Source organism: Ochotona princeps, chromosome 23 (genome assembly GCF_030435755.1).
Source record: "Ochotona princeps isolate mOchPri1 chromosome 23, mOchPri1.hap1, whole genome shotgun sequence".
NCBI classification, from domain to species: domain Eukaryota; kingdom Metazoa; phylum Chordata; class Mammalia; order Lagomorpha; family Ochotonidae; genus Ochotona; species Ochotona princeps.
In genome coordinates, this window is record NC_080854.1 from 38978138 (window position 1) to 39004821 (window position 26684).

At 59.9% G+C, this 26684-nt stretch overlaps 1 protein-coding gene across 2 annotated transcripts; it reads left to right on the plus strand.

The window, feature by feature from the left end:
- The first annotated feature begins 5533 nt into the window (after positions 1–5533).
- On the plus strand, positions 5534–25091 carry SLC12A7 (solute carrier family 12 member 7). 2 transcript variants are annotated; one of them, XM_004597900.3, is made up of 24 exons: positions 5535–5729; positions 10212–10306; positions 10392–10514; positions 11671–11817; positions 12347–12401; positions 13110–13240; positions 13484–13725; positions 13961–14172; positions 14668–14835; positions 15185–15283; positions 15621–15678; positions 16128–16302; positions 16911–17029; positions 17208–17306; positions 17411–17530; positions 17669–17773; positions 17887–18055; positions 18361–18556; positions 18646–18815; positions 18930–19061; positions 19628–19735; positions 20259–20437; positions 23931–24064; positions 24648–25091. In XM_004597900.3, exons 1-24 carry the CDS (start codon positions 5609–5611, stop codon positions 24737–24739), a joined length of 3249 nt encoding a protein of 1082 aa, XP_004597957.2. In that variant the 5' UTR covers positions 5535–5608; the 3' UTR covers positions 24740–25091. The 2 variants fall into 2 exon arrangements, with proteins under 2 accessions (XP_058535991.1, XP_004597957.2); XM_058680008.1 differs by lacking the exon at positions 20259–20437 and having other exon boundaries at positions 5534–5729.
- The last annotated feature ends 1593 nt before the right edge of the window (positions 25092–26684 follow it).

Here is a 26684-nt window from a genome sequence, read left to right on the forward strand (position 1 = left end):
AGGAGGCGGCCCACATTCTGGAAATGATGCCAGTATAGGCCTCCATCTGGGGCAGTGGACACTCGGCTTCCCCTTTGGAAGGTGGGAGACTCAGACCTGGGGGTGTGCCTGTGTACCTGGGCCCACAGTATGCTCTGGGCCAGGAACAGCCAGAGGTGACACTCAGCTGGGTGGCCCTGGAGGTGCTGCCTTGCGCAAGTGCGCTGGGAGCCAGTCAAGTGTCTGTGTGCATGTGTGTGTGTGCATACCTGCTCTCTTGCAGCCCCTCACTGTCCAGGTGTGAGCTAGAGCTCCTTATTTATCCTTCTGTTTGTTTGCCGTTTGTGGGACGACTAGAGGGAGCTCTCGGCCTCCGGGTCCCTCCGCAAGGCCTGTGCTGGCCAGGGCTGGGTCAGTGCATGCCTAGCCATCACTGTTGCTTCTGCGGGCCACACTACAGGAAGCTGGGGCAGTGGGAGCCCAGTGGGCACTGGACCCAAACAGGTGTGAAGGCTGACCCGTGGCCGCTTTGTCACTGGTGGCCGCCATGCTGGTTCTGGCTCAGCACTGAAACGAGGTGGAGGCGGCACTTCCTGGCTCTGGGAAGTGAGTTCTGGAAGCTTCTGTCAACAGAGGAGGAGGAAAGCCTATGTGTGGTTGCCTCCTCAAACCCTGTAGAGGCAAGATGGAAGGGATGGCACCCCCTGTCCTTTGGGTTCCATGTTGGGGTCCAGAGTCTTTGCTTGGACAGCATGGGTCTGAGGTTCCTCTTGACCTGACCCTGACCAGACCCTGACCTACTGTGGCCCTGATCCTCCCCTGAACCTTGACCCTGTCTAGCTCCGGTTGAAGCTCCACCTCGAGACTTTAGGAACTCGAGTCCAGGCTAACACAGCTCAGAGCAGCCTTAAAACAGCCTGCTGTGTGCCATGTGCCGTGTGCCGTCAGCTCTGTGCTGTTTGCTGTGTCCCGTGTGCTGTCTGCCACCTGCCATTTGGTGTCTCATGGCTACAGCATTAAGCGTCTCAGTGGCTGCCATGGCTGCTCTCTGAACCCAATGGAGTCTGGTCTGGCCATGTTCTCCAGCTGGGCTAAGGCTGAGTGTGTTGTGGGGATCTGAGGCCTGACCTGGCAGCTGTGTGTCCCAGAGAGAAGATAAACATCCCTTAGGTCTGGTTTATAAACATTTACTCAGCGGCATGATGAACAGAAAGAGAGAGACAGAGAGACAGAGACGAGAGAGAGGCCTCACACCTGCTGCTCACTCCACAGGCAGTCACAACAGCCAGGGTTGGTCTAGGCCATGGCCAGGGACCAGGAGTCCACCTATCTGGGGTGTGTGGCCCCAGCACCAGGGCCGTAGTCGGCTGCTCTCTGAGGCCATCAGCAGGGAGCGGATGACGAGCAGCATGGCGGGACAGGGCGTTCTCAGGCGTGGGAGGAGAGCTGGTAAAGCCAGCCCTTGCTTTATTTACCAGAAGGAGGCCTTGAATCACCGTGAGGCCTTGTGGCTGGGACTGTAGTGGCAAGGCCACCCAGGGTGCCTGGCTGCTGCCCAGCTCAGGGGGCAGGGAGGGGACCCTTCCTCCCAACCCAGCCTATCCCTCCTCACACAGCCCCTCCCCTGCTAGAAGATGACCTTGACCTTGCCTTGGCCAGCCACTGCCAAGGCCATGTTCATGGCCACCCGGGGTGAGAAAGAAAGGGTACAATGCCCAGCCCACCTCGTTCCCCATGCAGCCGCTATGTAGCTCTGTTTTCCTGCCCCCTTTTGCCCTGCTGCCTGGGAGTGACCTGACCCCCTCAGCTCTTGGGTGTCCCTGCCAAGGGGTGCAGGTCATAAATACTGGGCCCCCTGGCACGGGCTCTCCTGTGACACTGCGCTGGGAGCCGCACTGTGCTTCACCTCATAGACGGACATGACGCAAACATGCCCAAATGGCCCTGCCTGCTGAGTGCTGGGGCCGTGGGTGGCTCTGTGTCCACAGCTCCCTGAAGGTGGTGCTCAGCTTGGTTCCACTCTTGGGTCAGAATGAGCATGCGAGACAGGGGTCCTGGGGCAGCCTGGACACTGCCCAGCAAACACCCCTCTCCCAGTCCTGAGAAGCCAAGACAAATATGCATTTTCAGTTCAGGTTGACAGGCAAGTATGCGGCCATGGCAGTGGCCAGCTCACACTTGATACCCAGCTCACACGTGTTTGGTCACCTGCAGGCGGGAGCAGCCCAGCCTCCCAGGAGTGTCTCCCTGTGCCCCCAGAGGGGGATATGGGGTGCACTCTGTCAGGGTTGCCTGATACCAGGACTTGGGGGACTCAGGCCAGCAGGGTCCCATCTCTCCCCTCTGTGGCTCCTAGAACCTGCTGCCCCAGCCCCCAGAGCTGTGGAGCAGCCTTGGTACGGCCAGGGGTCACTTATCTGAGCAGAGACAGGGACAGTCACGAGATGGGGACGGCCCCAGGGACCAAAGTGGCCTGCTTATCTCCGGGCGCCGCAGCCGCCCCACTGGGTGGTGGTGAAATAGTTCTGTCTGTGTGACACCACCAGGCTGCATGGCAGCACCCAGCCCCCACCTCAGCAGGAGACCTGACTGCTGGGCCAAGTGCAGCTCTGTGCAAGCGTGTGGCTGCCTGTGTGCAAGCATGTGCATGCATAGCTGTGTGTGAACGTTCGCAGCAGCCATGTGCTGCAAATGCCCTTACTCTACTCTGTGTACTTGTGGATTTTAAAGTTTACAGAAAAATACTTCAGTTTTTTTTAGATGTGTTTATTTACTTGAGAGTCAGGATTACAGAGATGGAAGAAGAGGAAAAGATAGTTCATCTTTTTTTAATATTTATATTTAGTTTTATTGGAAAGGCAGATATACAAAGGGGAGGAAAGACAGAGAGGAAGATCTTCTGTCCGATGATTCACTCCCCAAGCGACCGCAACAGCCAGAGCTGTGCCGATCCAAAGCCAGGAGCCAGAAACTCCCCCCAGGTCTCCCACGCGGGAGCAGGGTCCCAAGGCTTTGGGCTGTCCTCGACTGCTTTCCCAGGCCACAAGCAGGGAGCTGGATGGGAAGTGGGGCTGTCGGAATTAGAACCGACACTCATATGGGATCTGGGCGAGCTGAAGGCGAGGACTCTAGCCGCTAAGCTACCGCACCGGGTCCAAGACAGTTCATCTTGTTTCACTCCCTAGATGGCCATGAATCGGGCTGAAGCCTGGGGCCGGGAGCTTCTTCCAGGTCTCCCACATACATGCAGGTGCCCACGGACTTGGACCATCCTTTGCTGCTTACCCAGGTGCAGGCAGAGACCTGGGTCAAAAGTGGAACAGCTGGGACTTGAACCATCCTGCACTGCTGGGCTCTCAGGGAGAAGGGGGCCAAAGCTGGAGTGCCCGCCACAGCCTGCCCCTCACGGACACCCACCATCCCTCCTCCCCCTGTTCCGTGGTGAGGACCCCAGAGGTCCCCTACCCAGGGTCACACTGCTCACTTTTGACCCTGGGCGGAACCTGCCAGGTGGCTTGCAGTGGGCAGGGTAGGCAGTACTCGTGGTGTCTCCTTGAAGCTGGTGGCTTGGGGTCCCAGAGAATGGGAGACAGAGACAGCCTGCACCTCAGGATTCTTTTCTGGAGTCTTCCAGTCTGTGGTCCTGGTCCTGCATAAGGGCCTGGGGGAATCTCACCCACAGCCCAAGTCCCACATAAGGGCCTGGACCTGCCTGTGCCACCTCTCCATCCCACTGGTCCATCCTGCTTGTCGCCACCCCAGGACACCCCCAGGGTTGTGCAGGTCCCCCATTTTATCTGGGAGGCAAAGAGAGCACTCCACTCCAGGCTTACTCCCCAGATGTCCATAGGGCCAGGCCAGACATCTCCCAGTGGGTGGCAGGGACCCATCTCTCTGGCTTCTGTTGGCCCTGCCTTTGGGCTCTGTCCCTTCTGGGCTAGGGGAAGGTACCTCGTGGCCATGCCTCCCTCAGCCCCCAGCACTTCCCCACTGTGAGCGGGAGGAGAAGGCTATGCTGACACCCCCATTTCTGGAAGGGCTTAGAATCCAGTCAGGTCCCTTAGACCCAGGCCTCTGACCCTACCTGTCCCACCCCCTGGAGCCTGGCTCCAGTCCCATCCCACCTACAGTGGGGCTGGCAGCGATGGCAGAAGCCACAGGGCCCCTGCAGCCCTGTGGGAGGCTGGGATGGGGCTCCTCGCTTTGGGCTGGCACCTTGCCTCCCCACCCCCACGAGCTGGAGCTGGCATTTGAAGGGGGAGCTGGCCATGGGAGGGAGATGTCTCTATAGAATGACACATTAGAGTTCTCCTCACTGTCCTGTTCTGCTCTGAGCAGACTATGGGGAAGCAGGCCCTACTGGGCACACGGGGGTGGGGGTGATGGGAGGACCGGGTCAGCAAGGGCTGGAGCACACTTGGGGGCTGATGGGAGGACCAGGTCAGCAGGGGGCCGGAGCACACATGGGGGGTGATGGGAGGACCAGGCCAGCAGGGGGCTGGAGCACTTACTGCTGAGGCACAGGAGAAGCCAATGTGGATTCATGGACAGGTTCTAGCGGAATGCCAGGGCAGGCAGTAAGGCCTCTGCCTTCAGGACAAAGCTACCTTGGAAGAATTTCCCACAGGTGTGGGCAGAATCCTAGGACATGAAACATGAGACTCTGATGACGGACGCTGTGGCCATCCCCCACACTGGACAAGGGAATGGCAGGCTGTTACGGGTCACGCAAGAAGCTTAGGGACCGGTGTGGTGGTGCTGCGGGTTAATCTGCTGTTTGTAGTGCCAGTGTCTCAGAAAGGCACTGGCAGCTCCACATCCCACCCAGCGCCCTGCTAATGGCCTGGGGAAGCAGCGGAAGATGGTTGCAGCCCTTGGGCCCCTGCACCCACCTAGGAGACTGCTGGCCTGGTCCAGCCCTGATTGATATGGGAACTTGGGGAGTGAACCAATGGACAACCTATTCTCTCTGCCCTTCCAACATGTTATTCTTGTAGGAAGATCTGATTGTTGGCTCAAGTGTATGGAGCCCTTAGTTTAGGGAGTGTTGGTGCACCTGTGTGGCCTGGCTGGCCAGTGGCTGAGCAGGGTCAGCGGACTGTAGTGCCCAGGTGCAAGGTGGACGGCCTCTCATCCCAGAGCCTGGAGCTGCTCCTTGCGGCTCTGCCCTGGGGGTAGGAGCAGGGTGAGAAAGCCAGGGTCCCCAGGGGGGCGGGCCGTCCCCTAGCAGGTGTTTGGGCCTGGGGCACTACCTGCAGGGCTGGGTCCCTAACTTCACAGTGCTCCAGGCCTCAGCGAGCACTGCCCCCGACCCAGGGAGACCTCAGCTCGGCCCGGGCAAGCAGCCCGGAGCCGTGGCGCCAGGGCGGAGGGGGCTGGGCGCAGTGCCGGCCGGAGCCGCCGCGGCGGCGCGGGGCGGGAGCGGAGCCCTGGGGTCCGGGCGGGGCCTGCGGGAAGTCGCCCCGCCCCGCACAAACTTTTCCGGGGCCGGTGGGGGCGGGCAGGTGCGTCACGTGGCCGGCGGGGCGGGCGGGGCGGACCCCGCCCCTGCGCGCGAGCCCCCGCCCCTGCGCGCGAGCCCGGGGCGGCGTCGGCGGGAGCGGCGGAGTCGGCGGGGAGCGGCGCAGCCATGCCCACCAGCTTCACGGTGGTGCCCGTGGAGGGCTGTGCCGACGGCGGGGACGCAGCGGCCGAGCGCGCCGACTCGCCCGGGGACCCCGACGGCTCCGGACCCGACGGCTGCAGCCCGGGTGAGCGCGCGCACCTGCCGCCCGGACAAAGACGGAGGCCGGACGCGGCGGCCGGGAGGGAAGCGGCGGTCGGGGCCGAGGGGGCCGAGCCCAACGGGGTGCGAGCGCCTCGTGCCCGCCGGGCCCCGCGCCCACTGCCGCCTGCACCCGAGTTAGTCCGAGGGACAGAGGGCTGCAGCAGGGGAACCTCGGGCGCCCCCCCAACACACACTGCCGCACTTGCTTGGTGGGCAAGTGGGGGCGGAAACAAGTTCTAACTCCAGGGTGGGACCGGGAGGGGGTGTGACGTTGCCATGGGAATGGCCAGGCATGCGGGTCCCAGCTGGAGACCCCGGCTGTGGGGAGGGGTGGCGGGCAGCCCCCGCGAGGGGCGGGGGGTCTGTAGTCCAGCTCCGCCTGCCCCTGACCTTGGGCCTCGCAGACCTCCAGGAGAGGGCGCGGCCCCGCCCCGTCTGGGCAGTCATCCACACTTTCACTTTCTCTGGAGTAGGGTGGGGTCTGGGTGGGCTGGGGGCTCCCAGCCCGTTCCCTCTAACCCCGGTTGGGGGTCCAGTGCCCCCTACCGTGGGAGGGTCATCTTGGGCCTCTGCCTGCACCAGGCCTGGGGCTGTGGACTCCAGGTCACTGCTCCTGGGCAAGGGACAGGTGGGCTGGAGATGGGGTGGGTCTTTCCTGGGGCCACGGGGCTCCGGTGTGCAGGGGCGTCTTGGCCTTTGCCCCCACCCGTGTTCCAGCATCCTTCCTGGCAGGAGCCTCCCAGGTCTCCAGAGGGTGCAGCTGCTCCTCCACAGCCTGACCCCCCAGCCCTCATGCTGCCCGCCCAGGAGGCGGCTTCCCACAGGCCCAGCAGGTGCAAGGAAGGGGGTTGGGGGCCGGCCTGTGCCTGGCCTGCTGGCCCCAGTTCTGGTGCTTCCCTCAGGATCTCAGGGCAGCCAGGTGTGCCATGGCCCAGCAGTGACTTTGGTCGGGCTCTGGGCTTTTTAGAAGGCTAGAGTCGGGATGCCATCCCCTCATAGTCCCTGGCAGAGACTGGCGGCTCCTTGTCCCCAGGGGAGGACCCTGGGAGCCACGGAGTCCAGGCTGGGGTCCCTCGGGTCAAGTGAGACCTGACTGGTGGTCTAGTGGCCTGAGCACCTGGGGAGTCTCCTGCTGACCCAGCCAGGCCGAGCCAAGGGCCCTGGCGCTGCCCAGTGGGTGGGGCCCGAGCTGCTGCACACCCTGGGGCAGGTCAGTCGAGTAGGGCGGGCAGGGCTGTCTGTCAGCACTGGCCCAGGGCTGCTTCCCCATTCCCACGTCCCCAGGTGATGGGACCTGAGGGAGGCATGGGCTGAGCCCTGGAGTGACGGGATCTGGGTGTGAGGTGGGAGGTGTCCTGGCTGGGCCTGACTGACCCACGGGGGGTGTGGGCCCTGGCTGGCAGCTGTGGGCAGGCCCAACCCTCCTGTGGGGCTTCCTCTTGGAGCCTGGGGCCACGAGCTGGGAGGGGTGGTGATGTCCGTGGAGGGGGGCAGGAAGTTGCAGTGGGGCTATGGCCCTGTCCTTGAAGGTGGCCTTGAGTCATGGTGTCACATGGGGACTGTGGTGTGATGTGTGGGCCCCATGTCCTGTGACCGAATCCCATGTTTAAAGACATGGGGGCTGCTGGAAGCTTGGGCCGAGTTGTCTCCCTGGACTGTGGGAGTCCCAGGTTGTCCCTGTGTGAAGCCCTCACATATGTCTAAGTGTGCATAAGCGTGTATGTGTGTATGCACATGTGTGTGTGTGTGCGCATGGGAGTGGGGAGGGCTGGCCTTCTTCAGTAGGGGGAGGGTGCTCCGGTTCGTCTGGTGGCAGCTAACCCGGCCCGGAGCATTTTGGGTAGTGAGCAGCCACCAGGCCCAGCTCTCTGCTCTTCCTAGCCTGCAGCGCTGGTCAGTGTGAGGAGCCCTGGACCCACCTCTGGGGGTTTCCTCTTCTGGAACATTCCCAGGTTCCTGATGCCCACACTGAGTGCCTGGGGCAGTCACCACAGGGCAGGGCTCCATGAGGCGCAGGTATGGAGTCTTTGCTAGTGTTGCTTTGGGAAGCCTGCCAGGGCTCATGGGGAGGGGTCATGCATGGGGGCTTCTTGCTTGGAGAACCCAAGAGGTTGGGAGCCAGATAGGGGGTGGCATCCCTGCCACAGTGTACCCTACTGGCAGCAGGGTCTAAGAGGCCTAGACTGGGATGTGCCCAGGCTCTGGGCTGACTCCCAAGGGGCTGTGCCCAGGCTTGAGGCTCCTGGTCCCAGGGCCACGTTGCCCGCTGCTGTTGCCGACCCCACATTCCTGGGTTGGCGGTGGTGCCAAATCCCTCACCCTTTGTGTCCAGTTGGGAGGTGTGAGTCCTGGCTGCTGGGTGAAGGTCACTGTCCCAGGCTAAGGATTAACCAGAGCCCACAGCAGTGCTGGTCATGACCTCTGGGCTCCCACTACAGCTGGGGGCGGGCTGGGCCAGGCAGGCGCCTGGGAACAACTCTTCAGGTCCCCAGGGAAGGATATCTGACCTGCGGAGGGCAGTGGCTTCTGTCTCCTCCCTGCCGGTGGCTGGATGGGTCAGGGGATAACCTGAGCGGGGGCGGGGCGTGCCTGCCTCCCGGTGCGAGGGTCTGGGTCTGGGAACCCCTTCCTGTACCCCTGCTCACGGGGTCCCCAGTTGGGGACTGGCCATGCTCATGTGTGCTGGCTCAGGGACCAGCCGTGCATGTGTGTGCTGGCCCGGGGACCGGCCGTGCTCGTGCGTCCTGGCGCAGGGACTAACTGTGCATGTGTGTGATGGACCTGTGGGTAAATGTGTGTGTGCTAGCCTGGGGACCGGCCATGCTCGTGCGTGCTGGCCCAGGGACTAACTGTGCATGTGTGTGCTGGACCTGTGGGTAAATGTGTGTGTGCTGGCCTAGGGACTGGCCGTGCTCGTGCGTACTGGCCCAGGGACTAACTGTGCATGTGTGTGCTGGCCTGGGGACCGGCCGTGCTCATGTGTGCTGGCCTGGGGACTGGCCGTGCTTGTCTGTGGTGGGCCTGTGGGTAAATATGTGTGTGCTAGGCCAGGTGCTAACTGTTGACACCTGGTGAAGCCTTTAGTCTCTGTGTCCTGCCCCCCACGGGGATGGAACTCCTGGCTCCTGACTTCTGCTTGGCCCAACCCCACTGTTGTGGGCACAAAAGCCAATGGGTAGAGAACCTGCCTACATGTGCATTACAGACATGCATAGTCAGTCCCAGGTCACTTAGCCTCCACTCCCAAAGAGCACTGAGCCAGCCGAATTGGCAGTGTAGGAAGATGTGTTTTCATAGGAAAGTATGTCCACAAGGCAGGTTTGCTCACTCACAGGCAGCTGTGCCCACAGAAGGAGTGCCCACAAGGCAGGTTTGCTCACTCACAGGCAGCTGTGCCCACAGAAGGAGTGCCCAGGCAGGAGTGCCCACAAGGCAGGAGTGCTCACTCACAGGCAGGAGTGCTCACTCACAGGCAGGAGTGCTCACTCACAGGTAGCTGTGCCCACAGAAGGAGTGTCCACAAGGCAGGTTTGTTCACTGACAGGCAACTGTGCCCACAGAAGGAGTGCCCATAGACAGGTTTGGCATAGACAGCTGTGCCCACTGAAGGAGTGCCCAGGCAGGAGTGCCCACAAGACAGGCTTGCCCACAGGCCAGAGTGCCTACAAAAGGAGTGCCCACAGGGAGGCACGCCCATAGGCAGGTATGTGCACAGGCTGGCATGCCCAGGGGCATGTTTACATCCCAGGGGAGCAGATCTGTCCTGGCCAGAGTCTGGCTGTCACAAGCATGATTGTTGTTGTCAATGACTTACTGTGGGGTGGGAGGTCTCAGGGGAGAGTCTGGGGTGGGGACCTGAGTATCCAGTTCTGGACTGGACATTGTTTGCCTTTGTGGCCTGGCCCCCAGGGCCAGAGCCATTGACGTTTGGGATCTGGGGCTGGGCCAGCCATCTCAGCTGGTGCCAGCTAGGATTCATGACCTGTCCCTGCTCCTGGGTCTGTCACACTGCCCACCTGAGCCCAGACCACCTTGTCCTCAGGGAATAGGGCCATAGGCAGGTCCTGGGAGTGCCAGCCACTTCAGCAGCCGTGCCATCTAGGTTGGCTGGCCTGTGTGTAGCTGTACTTTCCTTTTGTAGTTCTGTCCCTTCTGGTTGGGGTCCTGCCTGCTGGGGGCTTGTGCTCAGGAGGGGTCACATCACCCATGGACCTTGCTCCTTGGCTCTGCCCTCTGGCCACCGCTCCTGCCTGTCACCCTCACACCTCCCCAGACTCCTCCTGGCCCCTGGGCCCCTGCCCCTCCTCAGCTTCCAGCCTCAGGGTGCCATCCCCTCCCGTGTCCTAGCAGCTTTGCCCAGCACCAGACCACAGAGTGGACCAGGGTGTCCGTGGCTTTGGAGTGCAGGCAGTGGAGGTCTGGCATGGCTGCCATGGGCCCTCAGCTAAGTTACCTCTCCTGACAGGTGATGGCGGTGCACGGGAAAGCAGCCCATTCATGGGGGCCGCGGCATTGGATGGGGACAGCCTCCTGGAAGGCAAGAACATGGCCCTTTTCGAGGTAAGTGGCTTCTCCTCAGGGGCAAATGGAGGGGGGACAGGGAGCAGAGCAGTGTGGCCTGAGGGTGACTGGTGGACATCTGCAGGAGGAGATGGACAGCAACCCCATGGTGTCCTCGCTGCTCAACAAGCTGGCCAACTACACCAATCTCAGTCAGGGCGTGGTGGACCACGAGGAGGCTGAGGAAAGCAGGCCACGCGAGTCCAAGGTACCCCTTTCTCTCCACCCCCAGTTGGGCCCTCAGCCCCCATCCTTCCTACTCCCCTGGGCTGGACCCTAGGCCCCTGTACTCCCCCTCCCCCGTGGGCTGGGTCCTTGTCCTCATCCCCTCTCCCCACAGGGCCCTCAGTCCCTAGCCTCCTTTCCTGTGCTTCCTGTCTCCACTCCCCTACCTGTGTGTGGCCTTTTGTGGCCCCTGCCAGGGAGCTCACAGCCGGTATGTGGCCACCTCTGGGCTGTGTGGAGGGGCCTGGAGCCTGTCAGGGTCGCAGCTGCTCGCCTGGCATGGTAGGGGTGGCACAGGGATGCCTAGCGCTTGGCCTGCAGCTCCTCCCTGCAGCTGTGGGACTTGCACATTAGCAGCCATGGGGTGCGTGACCCATGTGCACACTGGCAGGAGGCACACAGGCTTTCGTGACCCGGGCACACACACACACATGTGGGAAGCAGACAGGTCCCTGTGACCCATGCGCACACATTGGCAGGAGGCAGGCAGGCCACGTGACCCAGGCGCACATGTGTGTAGGAGGTGGGCCAGCCTGGCAGGAGGGGGATCGACTGCTCGTTTGCTCGTTTGGGCTAGGGTACCCCCTGAGATCATGGCCGAATCTGGCTGAGCCTTCTGCCTGGCCCTGCAGGAGTGGGCCTAGCCAAGTCCAGGCAGGTCGGCCTTGTGCCGCTTCCTACTGACTTCCTGTACTCTAAGCCAAACTGCACCCAGCCTAGGGTGGTGCCCTTTGTCCTGCTTCCCCCACCATGTCCCAGGGCTGGGCACTGGGTATGGGCAGGCAACAGCCGGACCGCACCCTTTCCTTCGCGGCCTCTGGGCCACCAGCTTACCATGCCCTGTGCCACCTGGATTGGACTGCGTGACCCGGGGCTACCTGCCCCGGCCTCCTCTCACAACCCTGTCCAGGCCTGGCAGGGAGTGTGGTCACAGGAAACGGCACCTCCACTCAATGCCATTTTCTGGCTGGATGGGTGTAGACAGAGAACATACAGCCCTGCCCAGCCTCTGTGTGCTCCCAGCTGCAGCCCCAGCCCTGTCCCCACAGATCCTCTGTGTGCTCCCAGCTGCAGCCCCAGCCCTGTCCCCACAGACCCTCTGTGTGCTCCCAGCTGCAGCCCCAGCCCTGTTCCCACAGGCCCCCTGCATGGGCACCTTCATTGGCGTCTACCTGCCCTGCCTGCAGAACATACTGGGCGTCATCCTCTTCCTGCGTCTCACCTGGATTGTGGGCGCTGCCGGTGTGCTTGAGTCCTTCCTCATCGTGGCCATGTGCTGTACCTGTGTGAGTGCCCCTTCCCCACCGGAGCTGTCCTGGGGGTGGGCCCTAGCCCCCATGTCTTCACAATTCTGCATCGGAGGGGTCGGCAGCAAAACCTACGGAAGGCTGACCCCAGCTCTGGGCACCCCAGCGTCTTCTATCCAGTGCCCTGGCCTGGCTGGGACCTTTATTGGTACACTCAGCCACGTGAAGGCCCAGCTGTTAGTTGAAGCATCACCCGGCAATGGAGATAACAGGAGACGCTGGCCACATGGTCACCTGCCCAACCCCAGGATGCATAGGCTTCCATGGACCAAGGGCAGCCAGCAGAGGTAGCGGCTAGGCCCTGGTGCCTTGGGCAGAGCTGATCTTCCAAGGCCAGTGGATCCCATGTGCCCTGTGCTGGGTGGGGGTGGAGAACCCAGGGCCGGTGTCATCAAACCTCCTGAGGGCCAGGGGCAAGAGTGGCTGGCCTCTGTGGCCTGGTGGAATAGCCTAGGCCCAGCTCCCCCCACCCAGGAAGCTTCTGGAACCCAGATCTGTGCCTTTGCAGACGATGCTGACAGCCGTCTCCATGAGCGCCATCGCCACCAATGGCGTTGTACCAGGTGAGCGTGTGGCTGAGGTTGCCATGAATGCAATCCCTGCAGGAACCCTATCCCTGGGGTACCCAGGAACAGAGTGGGCTTCTGTGCTCATGGCACCTTAAGGAGAGCCTGGCAGAGGCTACCCAGACCTAAGGAGCCTTGGGCCATCCACTGGCTGTGCTACCTCAGCTCCCACACCTGTCCTGCTCCCCTCACTCTCACACCTGCCCTGCTCTCCTTGTTCCCTCACTGGCTGCCTGCCCTCGGATTCAGGACTGCCTGGGAGGTGTGTGTTGGCCCTCAGGCCTGGATGCCCAGCATGGGGTGGGGAAGCTCTGCCCTCACTGGCTGCCCATGAGGATTTTGTCCATGCGAACAGGAGCAGGAGTTCAGATTAAGAACAGAAAGCTGATAATCTACAATGCAGCCTGTAGTTCTTGGCACTGCATACTGGCCTGGAGAGCTGCTGAGAGAGGCAGGCACCCTTGGGACCCCATGGTGCACTCCCTGCCAAGGGCTGCCGGTCAGCAGGCAGGTCCCTGTGGCCCGGTGGACTCCCATGTGACCTGGACATGCTGGTGGTGCCTGCACCTGCTTTTCTTGGGAGCAGATGTCCTCGGAAGGAGGCGTGTTCCCACATGGCTGTGTTAATCAGTGCCCGTGGGAGGGTGTGTGGGTACCTGAGTGCCCAAGGCATGTATGTGTCCCTGACCCTCATTCCATCTGCAGCTGGGGGCTCCTACTACATGATCTCCCGCTCACTGGGGCCCGAATGTGGTGGCGCTGTCGGCCTCTGCTTCTACCTGGGCACAACCTTCGCCGGGGCCATGTACATCCTAGGCACCATTGAGATCTTCCTGGTGAGTGCATGCCCAGGGGCATGCCACACCCCAAAGGCTCCCCCCAAACACACACCAAGAGTCCCAACTTCACCAAGCATGCCCTGAAGGTCCTGACCCCTGGCTGGCACAGGCAGGTAGCTCTGTTTCCTGGGCATGGGCATGGCTAAACCCCCAGATGGGGCTTCCAGAGGCAGAGAGCTGGGGCAATCAGGGCAGTGGGGCGGCTCCTTGACATTGCCCCGGTCGGCCCCATCCCTGCAGACATACATCTCACCAGGCGCAGCCGTGTTCCAAGCATCCACGCCCGAGGGCGAGGCAGCCGCCTTGCTGCACAACATGCGGCTCTACGGATCCTGCACATTGGCCCTCATGGCCGTGGTGGTCTTTGTGGGTGTCAAGTATGTCAACAAGCTGGCCCTGGTCTTCCTGGCCTGCGTTGTGCTATCCATCCTGGCCATCTATGCTGGTGTCATCAAGACAGCCTTTGATCCCCCTGACATCCCGTGAGTGCCCGGGTCCCCTGGGTCCCAAGTCCTCTAGGCCATACAAGGTGGCCACTAGCAGGCACACACATGAGGACAGGAGCACCCACAGGGCATGCAGGAAGCTCCTCCCACCTCATCCCAGCCCTGTCCCTGCAGGGGGAGGAGGAGGTGGTGAGAAAACTCCTGGCTGGCCCCCACCCTGGGCAGCAGGAGTGTTGGGGAGCCCCAGCTTCAGGCCTCCTGCTGCCCTCAGGGTGTGCCTCCTGGGGAACCGCACACTGGCCCGACGCGGCTTCGATGTCTGCGCCAAGACGCACATGGTTGGCAATGGCTCTGCACCCACAGCCCTCTGGGGCCTCTTCTGTAATGGTTCCAGCCAGTCCCTTGCCTGCAACGAGTACTTCGCTCTCAACAACCTCAGCGAGATCCAAGGCATCCCCGGTGTGGCCAGCGGTGTGCTCCTGGGTAAGTGTAGTGAGGGATGTGGTGCCCGCCTGGCCAAGCCCCTGGGATCGCCTTCAACCACAGGCCGGCCTCCTGGGGCACCTGTGCAGGTCAGCAGCTTTGTGGGAACAGGTCCCTTATCTCACTGGGTAAGGTAGGAAGTGGTCAGCGGATTGACAAGTGGCAACTCTTCCTATTCATCCACAGGTTCCCGTCCCGGGCAGGGGGGATTCCAGGGTATAAGTTTGGGTCCCAGGTCCCCAAGGACCCTGTGTTAGGCAAGGGTCATGGAGTGAGATGGAGCAGGACACAGCCAGATCCTGGAGGTGGCTATGTGCAGAGGTGGGGGTTCTTAGAGACACAGAGGTCTGGAAGGCGGTGCCTTGGGCAGGAGAGGCAGCCTGAGTGGGGCAGGTGCAGGCCAGGGTGACCCTTGGGGGAGGAGGTGCCGTGTGCAGTGGAGGCTGGGTTGGGCTTGTTGGGCACGGTTCCAGCTCAGCAGTGCTGTTTCCACAGACAACCTATGGAGCTCCTACTCAGACCGGGGGGCCTTTGTGGAGAAGAAGGGAGTGGCCTCAGTGCCAGCACCTGAGGCCCGCCGGGCTGGGGCGCTGCCCTACGTGCTGTCGGACATTACTACCTACTTCACCATGCTGGTGGGCATCTACTTCCCCTCCGTGACTGGTGAGCACCTGGCACACCTTGTGGCTGCGCCCCTGCCTAGTGGAGCTCCCCACCAGCCCCCAGACTGCAGGGACTTACTCCTTCAGGTCTTGTTCCCACACAGTGGGGTTGTCCCCAAGACCTTGCCCCCCAAGACCACAGGCCCTGGCCCCTGGAGCCCCATCCCAAGGTCTGCCTACAGCAGCATCTCCTCACAGACTGCATCCCATGACCCCTTGGCCTCTGTCCCTGCCCAGCGGGGCTCTCTGTGGCAAATCTCCATGCACAATGGAGTCTCCCCCTATGCCCCACCTTGTATTCCAAGGCCTGGGTGACCATGGCTAGCTGTGACGTCACTGTGTGTCCACAGGCATCATGGCCGGCTCTAACCGGTCCGGAGACCTCAAGGATGCGCAGAAGTCCATCCCCACAGGCACCATCTTGGCCATCGTGACCACATCCTTCATCTGTATCCTTGGGGGGCCGAGGGGTGGGAGGGGAGGGCCATCAGCCCTGACCCCGGGAGGAGAGGGACACCTGGGTCCCTACTTGCTCCCTGACCAGGCTTTTGTGTCATCCTAGTCTGCAGCGTGAGGGGACACCACACGTGTGTGATGGGTGCTACCCTACCATAGGCATCACATGTACTGTTTACCACGACACGTGTGCTTGCTGTGGCTACTGCCTCCTGTATGTGTCCCTCTAGCCATGCCTCCAGGGACCATGAGGGATGGGCAGGAGAACCCTGCTGGTCTCTGTGCCCTTCTGCCCCCTTCTGTCTGCCACTTCCTTGACAGGAGTTACAGACCTGTCCTGCATTGTGTTGTTTGGGGCCTGCATTGAGGGCGTGGTCCTGCGAGACAAGTATGATACTGCCTTGCTCTGCGCCCAGCAATCTTAGCTCTGCCTCCAGCCAGGCCCCACCCCCATGGGCTCCACCTCCTACCAGGCACCACCCCCAGTCTGTTCCACCTCCAGCCAGGCCACACCCCACCCATGCTCGCCCCCACCGTTTTCCTGAGAAAGATCCTGGCTGCCTCTGGCTGACCTCTGCTGCCTGTCTTCCTAGACTTTGGAGCTGGGAGAAGCTTCCGGCAAACCCTGAGACCCATGGGACGCTCACTTCCTCCCCTCCCCATGACCAGGCCTGCCCATTAGGGTCACTGTGGCAGTACCAGGGCCTGGGCTGTCTTGAAGTAGCCTAGGGGAGCAGGACACTGACAGGCTACCCTTTTGTCTGAAGTCCCTGCACTGAGCAGGGCTGGGGAGGGTCTCCTGCGAGGCCCCCTGTACTGACCCTGCCCCCTCTGCAGGTTTGGGGAGGCTCTGCAGGGGAACCTGGTCATTGGTATGCTGGCCTGGCCGTCCCCCTGGGTTATTGTCATCGGCTCCTTCTTCTCCACCTGTGGTGCTGGACTACAGAGCCTGACCGGGGCACCCCGCCTGCTGCAGGCCATTGCCCGAGACGGCATCATTCCCTTCCTGCAGGTGAGTGTGGCCGGGACGGGGAGCGGATCCTTGGGAGGTCGGCGTTCCAGCCACTGGTCAGACCCCCTTCCTGTTTGCTCATGTTATAGGATTCACCCCAACTTGATTCTCGGGGTCTCCCCTTGCTACTGTTACCTGCTCTGACCTGGACTCTGTCCTCCCAGGCCAGGTCCAGGCTTCCTGCCTGGTAGCATGTATCCATAGGAGCGGTTGGCATTATCCCCTGCACATCGCTGAATGTGACAGCAGGGAGCTTCCCAGAAAATTTGGTGTGACTCCAGCAGTAGCCTATGGGCTTCTGGAAAGTTCTTTGCGCCCTAGGGCTGTGGGGAGAGCACTAGGCCATGAGAGTGCCCTTCTACTCTGGGCCATGCTGGCAGATGCAGCTGTAGGGGTGAGGGCCAGGGTAGGCCAGGTCTCTGGGCTCTGGGAGTTGTCAGGGAGGACGGGCCTTGATGGGGCTGGTGGTGGCCTGGGCACACAGGGCAGGGGCCTGGCGAGCACTAGCCCTATGGAGCTTCTTCAGTGTAGACCAGCTTGGCAGCTCCTGCTGTCTTGGTTTCACATGTCCTGGAGTGGACCTGATGCCTCTTGGCTGCCTCCTGCAGGTCTTTGGCCACGGGAAGGCCAACGGGGAGCCCACCTGGGCGCTGTTGCTCACGGCTCTCATCTGTGAGACTGGCATTCTCATTGCATCCCTGGACAGCGTGGCCCCCATCCTCTCCATGTGAGTGGGCACATCTAGCCTTGTCCCGGGGGGCTACTGACCTACATGGGAACCCGAAGCATGGACAGGAGGATAGAGATTTGGGTGGGGGGACAAAGACCAGGGCACAGGGATCTGGAAGGAGAGGCTGGATGCGGGAGGGGCGGGATCTGGCTCATGTGGCCCCCTGACTTGCTAGGTTCTTCCTCATGTGTTATATGTTCGTGAATCTGGCCTGCGCCCTTCAGACCCTCCTGCGAACACCCAACTGGAGGCCACGCTTCAAGTATTACCACTGGTCAGGACCCTCGCGCTCCAAGGCTGGGACGTTCAGGCTTGCTTTGGGATGTGGCCCTAGGGTCCTGACTGGTGGCTGAAGGTCCGGCATCTTGTGTACCCCAGGACCCTGTCATTCCTGGGTATGAGCCTGTGCCTGGCCCTCATGTTCATCTGCTCCTGGTACTATGCTTTGTCAGCCATGCTCATCGCCGGCTGCATCTATAAGTACATTGAGTATCGTGGGTGAGTGAAGCAGGTGTGATGCTCAGGTGGGGGCCTCCTGTGCAGGGGGCAGGACCTGCCAGTCTGGACCTGTGTGAGTTCAGGTTCAGGGATCCCTGGTGGTACCATGATAAAGGCTGAGCGTCCCCTCACCCCCAGGGCTGAGAAGGAGTGGGGTGATGGCATCCGGGGCCTCTCGCTGAATGCCGCCCGCTACGCCCTTCTGCGTGTGGAGCATGGCCCTCCCCACACCAAGAACTGGAGGTGAGCATGACCCGAGCTGAGGCCTGGCCTGAGACCCGCTGGCTCAGGATCCAGGGTGGCCAGCAGTCCAGCAAGGCCAGTGTTCTGTGCTGATTGCTGCCCACCTGCCCCAGGCCCCAGGTGCTGGTGATGCTGACCCTGGATGATGAGCAGGGTGTGACACACCCACGCCTGCTGTCCTTCACCTCCCAACTGAAGGCCGGCAAGGGCCTGACCATCGTGGGCTCCGTGCTGGAGGGGACCTATCTGGATAAGCACGTGGAGGCCCAGCGGGCCGAGGAGGTGAGCAGGGCCTGGTAGGTCAGTTCTCCAAGGTGGGAGAGGATTTGGGTCAGTAGGTGACAGGCAAGAGTCGTTCTGAAGATCTGCATCTGGGAAGGTGGGGGTCATGGGATGCTGCAACCCTGCCCCACGCCCATACCCTGCAGTGTGAGTCATGGTGCTTGTGGCCCCAAGATCGGAGATGGGGGTGATGCCTGCGTTCTGTGATCCTGTGTTCAGTGTCCCTGTGTCTTCCATGTGCACGGTACATAAGCGTGTGCCTGTCCACCCAGCCCGGGTTGTGCCTCTGACCCCCCACCCCACAGAATATCCGGGCGCTGATGGGGGCCGAGAAGATGAAGGGCTTCTGCCAGCTCGTGGTGTCCTGCAGCCTGCGGGATGGCGCCTCGCACCTCATCCAGGCAGCCGGCCTGGGTGGCATGAAGCACAACACAGTGCTCATGGCCTGGCCCGAGACCTGGAAGCAGCCAGACAGCCCCTACTCCTGGAAGTACTTTGTGGGTGGGTGCAGCTGCCAGTGGGGGGCAGGGTGCTGGCGGGCGGGCACGGCCCCAGCCAGTGGGAAAGTCACTGTGGCCCTTCTCTGGCAGAGACGGTCCGGGACACCACGGCGGCCCAACAGGCCCTGCTGGTGGCCAAGAACATTGACCTGTTTCCACACAACCAGGAGCGGCTGGGCGAGGGCAGCATTGACGTGTGGTGGGTGGTGCACGACGGGGGCATGCTCATGCTGCTACCCTTTCTGCTGCGCCAGCACAAAGTAGGTGGGGCCATGGGATGGCGCGAGCCATAGGGAGGCAGGACCACGGGGCGGGGATGGGGCCGCAGGGTACATGGGGAGCAGCTATTGGCCAGTCTGACCCTTCCTTTCCAGGTGTGGCGCAAGTGCCGGATGCGCATCTTCACAGTCGCACAGGTGGATGACAACAGTGTCCAGATGAAGAAGGACCTTCAGACATTCCTGTACCACCTGCGCATAAGCGCTGAGGTGGAGGTGGTGGAGATGGTGCGTGGGGGGTGGGGCGCTCACCAGTGAGGGGAGAGAGCGGAATGCTACATGCGTGCTTAGCTACAGCACCCAGTGCATGGTCGCCTTAGTGCAGTCTAGTGTTGGAGTTGAGTGGTTATGGCTGTTCCGAGTGTCCACGTCGCTGATGGCTCCCATGTGGTCACCTTGGGTGGCCTCTGTGTGGATTGGGTCCTGCCCCAAGAGAAAACTAACACCTGTTGTTGGAGAGTGCAGTCCCTCAAGGCCACTGCCCTGTCCAGCGCCCCAGGCATGGCCACTCTGTCATCTTCAGAGCTGGATATGGGACAGTGCCCAAGAGGATTGGGGGGCAGAGCTAGTGCTGTCCCAGCTGCTGCTCATGCAGGTTCCACCCATAGCTCCTGGGGGCTGCACTGGGTTGGAGGGACAGAGAGCTAGGACATCTGAGCCCTTCGTGCCATCTGGTCAACTGTGCCCAGGGGAGCAGGGGTGGGATGACAGCACCTTTTGTCCCTCTGGGCCCCAGGTGGAGGACATCTGGGGTCAGGGTGGGATGAACACACTTGCTGTCCTCTGGGCCCCAGGTGGAGAACGACATCTCGGCCTTCACCTATGAGAAGACGCTGCTGATGGAGCAGAGGTCACAGATGCTGAAGCAAATGCAGCTGACAAAGGGCGAGCGGCAGAGGGAGGTGAGGGGGCGGGTCAGGATGACCTCCAAGATGACTGCCTGTTCCTCCCTGGGCTCTTAGGGTGCTGCAGCTGTAAATGAGTCCAAATCATTTTCTGTGATGGATCCCAGGGCGGGTGCAGGGACCTCAGGCATCAGTGCGTTGTTCAGAGTTCAGGCAGTGAGTGTGCAGGTGCACAGGTGTGCTGGGGCAACGTGCAGGTGCACAGGTGTGCTGGGACAACGTGCAGGTGCACAGGTGTGCTGATCTGCCCATCCTTTCTTGTCACCAGTGTCCTCTTTGTGCTTGTGGCTTTCAAGCCTGGGCTTGAGAGGAAAGGCAGGGCAGCTGAAGGATCTAGGGCTTTGGTCAATCCCAGTTGTGGGTGTGGAAGCCAAGGCAGGGGCAAGGGTCACGGGGCAGCTGCTGGCCGCTCAACTCTCTGAGCTCTGTGGGGCAGCCTGACCATGGTGGTCATCTTGTCAATCTGGAGCATCCTGGGAGCTGCTGTTCCCGCTGACCTCTGCCAATGTCTGACTTCCAGGCCCAGCTGATCCATGACAGGAACACAGCATCCCATACTGCGGCTGCCTCCAGGGCACAGGCCCCACCCACACCTGACAAGGTGCAGATGACCTGGACCAAGGAGAAGCTGAGTGCGGAGAAGCACAGGCACAGGGATGCCGGTGGGGCGGGCTTCAGGGAGCTCTTCAGCCTGAAGCCGTAAGTGTTGAGGGTCACCAACAAGGGAAGGGCTGGGCGCCAGTAGTCAGCTGGGTTCTTGGCCCTTTCCATTGGGCAACCCCACAGGGATGGGGGCCAAGGCCAGTCAACACGTCCAGGCTTAGTCTGTGTCCTGGCTGCAGATGAGACAGGGATATTCTGTTTGGGGAGGTAGGGTGTCCTGATAGGTGTGGGGGCTATGGCCAACTGAACCTGTGGGCTGTTCCTGGTTCATCCGGGCAGAGGCCAGGCCTCCTGTCAGTGCCTAGCCTTTAGTGGTGGGGCTAGGCAGCCTGGGATTCATAGAACCTGGCAGGGAGGAACCCCATGTAGGGAGGACCCAGGGACCCTGTCAGGCTGTAGGATGGCTTGGGGCACCCAGCCGTGGCCTGCAGACATACGACTTGTTCACACATGCAATAACATACTCTGTGTTTTTCTCCTCAACGCAGAGAATGGGGAAACCTGTAAGTCCACCTGCTGTGTTTAGGCTGCCCTGGACCAGCTTCTTTACATGCCTGCATGTACATGTTTGTGTATACATCTGTGTGTACATGTATGCATGTGCATGGCCACATGCAGACAGAGCTCCTACATGCATCACCTGTTCCCTCCAGAGACTGGAGCCAGACTAGACTCACTGCCTTAGCCACACCCAGGAGCTATGAGCTGATGGTCCAGGGCATTGCTCTGGAGGCAGGTGTGGCCCTTGGGGACAGGAGTAGGGACAGGGGCAGCACCATGGCAAGGACTGTGTTCCTCTTTGCAATCCTGAGGTCATCACACACAAAGACATCATGGAGGCTCTGCTGGGTGGCTAAAGCCAATGGGCAGCGCCTATGATCACAGCACGTCTCCTCAGGGCTTAGTTGCTGGAAAGCCATTAGATGGGATTAGGGCTCACCTCCTGTGTGGACACAGGAGGAAGAGGAGGAGGTGCACACAAGGACACGCATGCACATACAGGTGTGGCACACAGGACTGGCAGTTGGGTCTCCCAGGGGTGGGCTTGCCAGACAGGGTCTGGTGTAGGGCCAGCCATTTGTCAGAAAGTGAACCCAGTGTGGACTGGAAGGTCAGGTCATCCCTCAGTGTGCACTTGGGTGCTTCTCTGCACGTTACCACATGTGTGCACATGTCAGCATATATAGTGTGTGCATGTTTAATATATGTGCAGCTCTAGGGTATATGTGACTTCACTGTTAGTGTGTGTCTTTGTGCCCTTGTCTGTGTGCCTCTGAATATCCATGCATGTCTGTACAGTGTGCATGTCCCCCTTCCTCTGCATGACTTGGGAAAGGCATTACGGGAGTCATGGGTGTGAATTTCTGTGTTGCTATGTGAACCCCACACAGGACTCCATGTTCCCCAAGGATATTTCCTCATAGGCACTCAGGGAAAGGTCGTGGAAACAGATGCTGTTCCCATGAGTGTCCCGGGGTCCTAAGGCCACATGGGTCTGCTTGATCTGTGCCCTTGACAGATGCCTTGCACTAAAACCCAACACTGCCCTGACCCAGGGTTCTGATGCTAGCACTGTCTCTTAGCTCACACCCCTGCAAACACCACAAATTTGTTCCTGGAGGGGACACTTCTCCCTGACACCTTGGACTGAGGTCCACCAGGCAGCTAGAGTCATGGTCGATGGTGGTGCCACATGTTGGGGCCACATCTGCTGTTTTATCAACATAAAGGAGTTGAGAGGCTTACACCTGTGACTGGTGCTAGCTTTGGGGTTGAATGAGGCTCTATGGAGGTAAGAGTGGTCACATGAGGCTCCATGGTGTTGTACGTGGGCTTGTGGGCTCCATGGTGTTGTACGTGGGCTTGTGGGCTCCATGGTGTTGTACGTGGGCTATGGGTTCCATGTTGGGATGCATGCATTTAAGAGGCTCCATGATAGTAAAAATTAAAAATAAATAAATAAAATTAAAGGTTAAAAAAAAAAGAAGCTCCATGATGCTACATGTAGACATGTGGGCTCCTTGGTGGTACATGTGGACTCATGGGCTACAATGTGGCATGTGAGGACTTGTAGGCTCCATGATGGTACGGCTTCATTATGGCACATGTAGGTTCATGGGCTCCATGTCATACGTATGGAATTATGGGCCCCATGGTGGTATGTGTGGAATAGTGGCCTCCATTGTGGTACATGTAGTCTCATGGGCTCCATGATGGGATGCATGTATTCATGAGGCTTCATGGTGGTACCTGTGGACTGGTGAGGCTCCGTGGTGGTATGTGTGGACTGTTGGGCTCCATGGTTAAACGTGTGCACCTTTTGGCTCCATGGTGGAACATGTGAACATGTGGAATCCATGGTGGTATATGTGGACTGTGGCTCCAGTGTGGTACATGTGGACTCATGGGCTCTATTGTATTACATATGGTCTTATGGGCTCCATGGTGGGATGAATACATTCATGAGGCTCCATGATGGTACCTGTGGACTGAAGAAGTTTCATAGTGGTATGTGTGGACTGGTGTGGCTCCATGGTGGTTCATGTGGACTCGTTAGTTCCATAGTAAAACATGTGGACCTGTTGGCTCCATGGTGAAATGTAGAGACTTGTGGTCTCTATGTTGAGATGCATGCATGAGGCTCCATGGTGGTACCTGTGGACTCGTTTGTACCATGGTGGTACATGTGAACTTGTGGGCTCCATAATGGTATGTTTGTACCATGGTGGTACATGTGAACTTGTGGGCTCCATAATGGTATGTTTGTACCATGGTGGTACATGTGAACTTGTGGGCTCCATAATGGTATGTTTGTACCATGGTGGTACATGTGAACTTGTGGGCTCCATAATGGTATGTTTGTACCATGGTGGTACATGTGAACTTGTGGGCTCCATAATGGTATGTTTGGATTCATGAAGCTCCATGGTGGTACTTAATGAGTTCCCTGATCATACATGTTGATTTGTCGACCTTCTTACTGTTCAGCAACTTTGGACATGGAGAAGTTTAAGCCTCTCTCCACCTTGTGCTCTGTACATGCCTGGGCCAATTTACAGTGCCCCCTTGCTGTGGGGCTCTCAGGGACAGCATGAACTCTCCTATCTACCCCTGTAGCATAGAACTGGGGGCAGTGGAAACATGAGCATTGGCCTGGCGCACCGTGTGCCAGAGCTACTTCCTCCAGGTTTGTGAGGGCACAAGAGACCTCTGATGCGGCTGTCAGGCACCATGAGCACATTGCTGAGTGATCTGTGGTAGCTGAGCCTTGACCTCTCTTGAGGCCTGGATAGCATTGGGATATATGAGGAAGCAATGGCGGCATGTACGGTCAAAAACAGGATTGTGGGGGTAGGATCCAGAGCACCTTGACCAGTGGGTAGCTGCTCTCCTCCCTGCATGGCATAGTGGCTATCATGTCATTGCATGTCATGGGAGGTGCCAGGAGGCACCAGTGCAGCTCTGTGCTGATGGATCCTCCTTGGCTGCTGGGTGTGAATGCTGCGTCACTGCTACCCTCCTCTCACAGGGACCATTCCAATGTCCGGCGGATGCACACAGCCGTGAAACTCAATGGTGTGGTCCTCAGCCGATCCCAGGATGCCCAGCTGGTCCTGCTGAACATGCCCGGCCCCCCCAAGAACCGGCAAGGGGATGAGAACTGTATCCTTCTCAGCTGTAGTGCCATTTCTGTCCCTGCTGGGCTCCCTCCCTGTTCTTGGGGTCACTGCCACCTGAGGAACATGGCAGCAGTGGGTGGGCATGTGATCAAGCCCCTACTTTTCTGCCTCTGGGCAGCCAGGTCACAGTGGGCAGCAATCAGATGATATGGGAGGAGCTAGGCAGGGGTGGCAGTAAGTATGCCAGATATGCTCTGTGCCTAAAGGACACCTGGGAGATTGGGTGACAAGTGGCTGTGCCTTGCTCATCCAGCTTGTAGGTCGCCTCTGTCCCAAGTGTGCACCTGGTAATACCACCTACTGCCCTGGACTGTTTGGGGAAGGGGTTCCCCTCATATTGCTAGTCTGCTTGAGCCTCTAGGACACCCTCTGCATCTCCTGCAGGTGTATGTTTAGAGGCTGTCTGGGCACTTGGCTGAGCCTTACATTGGCTGACTACTGGGCCTGGGGAGCAGCTGCTGCCCGTCCCCAGCAAACCTACTCCCATTTGCCCCACTGCCCCAGTCTGCTCCTGGGCTCATGTTGGATCCACAGCAGCTGTTAGGGCCTTAACCCCGCCTACCTAGACATGGAGTTTCTCGAGGTCCTGACTGAGGGGCTGAACAGAGTCCTCTTGGTGAGGGGTGGTGGCCGGGAGGTGATCACCATCTACTCCTGACACAGGACAGTGAACAAGAAGTGACCACCTGCTCCTAACACAGGACAGTGGCCAAGAGGTGGTCACCATCTACTCCTGACAGAATAGCAGCTGGGAGGTGGTCACCGTTCTGCTCCTGACATGGGTCAGTGGACAGGAGGTAACCACCATCTATGCCTGACACAGAACAGAAGCCAGAGGTTGGTCACTATTTACTCCTAATATGGGACAGTGGCCAAGAAGTGGTCACCATCTATTAGCACAGGACAGTGGACAGGAGGTGACCACCATCTACTCCTAACATAGGACAGCAGCCAGGGGTGACCAGCCGTCTACTCCTGACACAGGACAGCAGCCGGGGGTGGTCACTGTCTACTCCTGACACAAAACAGCAGCCAGGGGGTGACCACCATCTGCTCCCAACACAGGACAGTGGCCAGTAAATCAGCGGTCTAGGGAACAGTGTGGGGATACACCTATTGCTTCGTGAGCTGCGCTGGCTACCCTAGTTTCCTGCAGAAGCTGCCAGGGCCTGTGTTTGGGGCTCCTCCCAAGGCACAGTGACTGGGAGTACCCACCCCTCCCCCCATCCATAACACCCATGAAGCACATGTACCTCCTTGTGGCAAAGGTGCAGTGCAACATCCCCACTGGCCTCTGGTCCTGTCCCTGTCTGGGGCACAAGGAACTGTGGACGTCCTGCCTGCACCCCAGTTGCCTAATGGGTCCAAGATCCACACCACCCCATGTGCATGCCACAGCCCGGAGTCAGTGAGCAAGGAGCCTGGCTTTTCACATCCACCGTTGGGTGGGTATGTGAGGCTGTGCCCACCACCTCTGGTGTGCCCCAGCCCAGGACCACCTGAGGCCTCATGCGCATGTGTGTGCTGGAGCCATGGGGCGCCAGCCAAGCCGTGTGCTTAAGGAGAGTCTTCAGGGCCATCCGTGGCAGCCGTGAGCACACGTGTACATCTCAGCCTGTGAAGTGCACATGGCTCACGGCAGCTGTAAGCATGTGTGCAGGAGCTCAGCCTGTCACAGGTGTGTGTCAACCCTCATTACCTAGGACAGGGCCTCCTGGTCCATCCAGGTGTCCTGAGTGTAAACAGTCTGCCCAGTTGTCTTTGGTGTCCACAGTTTCACAGACACCACCAGGCCCCACTGTCAGGTGTCTCTGTGCCAAGGTCCCCACGCCATGCAGGCGTGGAATGGCATGACGGGATGCGGGGCCACACTTGCTGAATGACGTATTTATTTATTTAAGCCCTTGGTGTCCACAGGCCCTGAGGGCATCCATCTGGGCAGCTGTGCTTCCAGGAGTTAGCTGGGCTCCATCCAGCTGCTGGTTGCTTTCTTTCACAATGCCTCATCTTTGTAGGTTTTGTTAGAGAAATAAAGTCCAGGGCATTTGGTGTCTTGAAGAGCTGTGTATCTTGGTCAGTGGTCAGCAGGCATAGGCACAAGATAGACTCACCCCCTCTCTCACACCTGGAGGGGTTTGGTTCAGACCCTTCAGCCAAACCACCTAAGGCTGAAGAATCATTGTCAAAAGCAGCTGTTGGCCTGAGAGCACCATCCTGTACTAAGGAGGCCTGTGGGGTGCGAAGGGGCAGCCTGGATTCAGCATGCTGCCATGGGCAAGCCCTGCCTCACCCCTGCTTGGCTGAATCCTCAGCCATGGAAAGCTTCCGGCAGTACTAGGAGCTCTGTCGATGGTGACAGCAGACACATCCCTGAGACAATGGAATGTGGTGTGGGCCAGGGCCACGCTGCCAAGCTTGGAACCACTGGCTTGGCCACAGGAAATGACCATAAGGTCACAGAATTTGGTCCTTCAAGCCTGGACACCAGGATGGGCAGAGGCCTGAGATGGCCACCCTATTCTATAACCTCAACTCAAAGTGCTGTCCCCCCAGCCTTGAGACTGCTCTGCAGAGTCCAGGAAGGGTGTCTGCCCCCTGCCGCA

Bases quoted from the DNA above. Each gene is read 5' to 3' on its own strand.
- SLC12A7 (XM_004597900.3), top strand. From the start codon at position 5,609: ATGCCCACCAGCTTCACGGTGGTGCCCGTGGAGGGCTGTGCCGACGGC. The intron at 13,241-13,483 runs GTGAGTGCATGC...CCATCCCTGCAG, and splicing joins GCACCATTGAGATCTTCCTG to ACATACATCTCACCAGGCGC. The intron at 17,774-17,886 runs GTGAGCATGACC...CACCTGCCCCAG, and splicing joins CCCCACACCAAGAACTGGAG to GCCCCAGGTGCTGGTGATGC.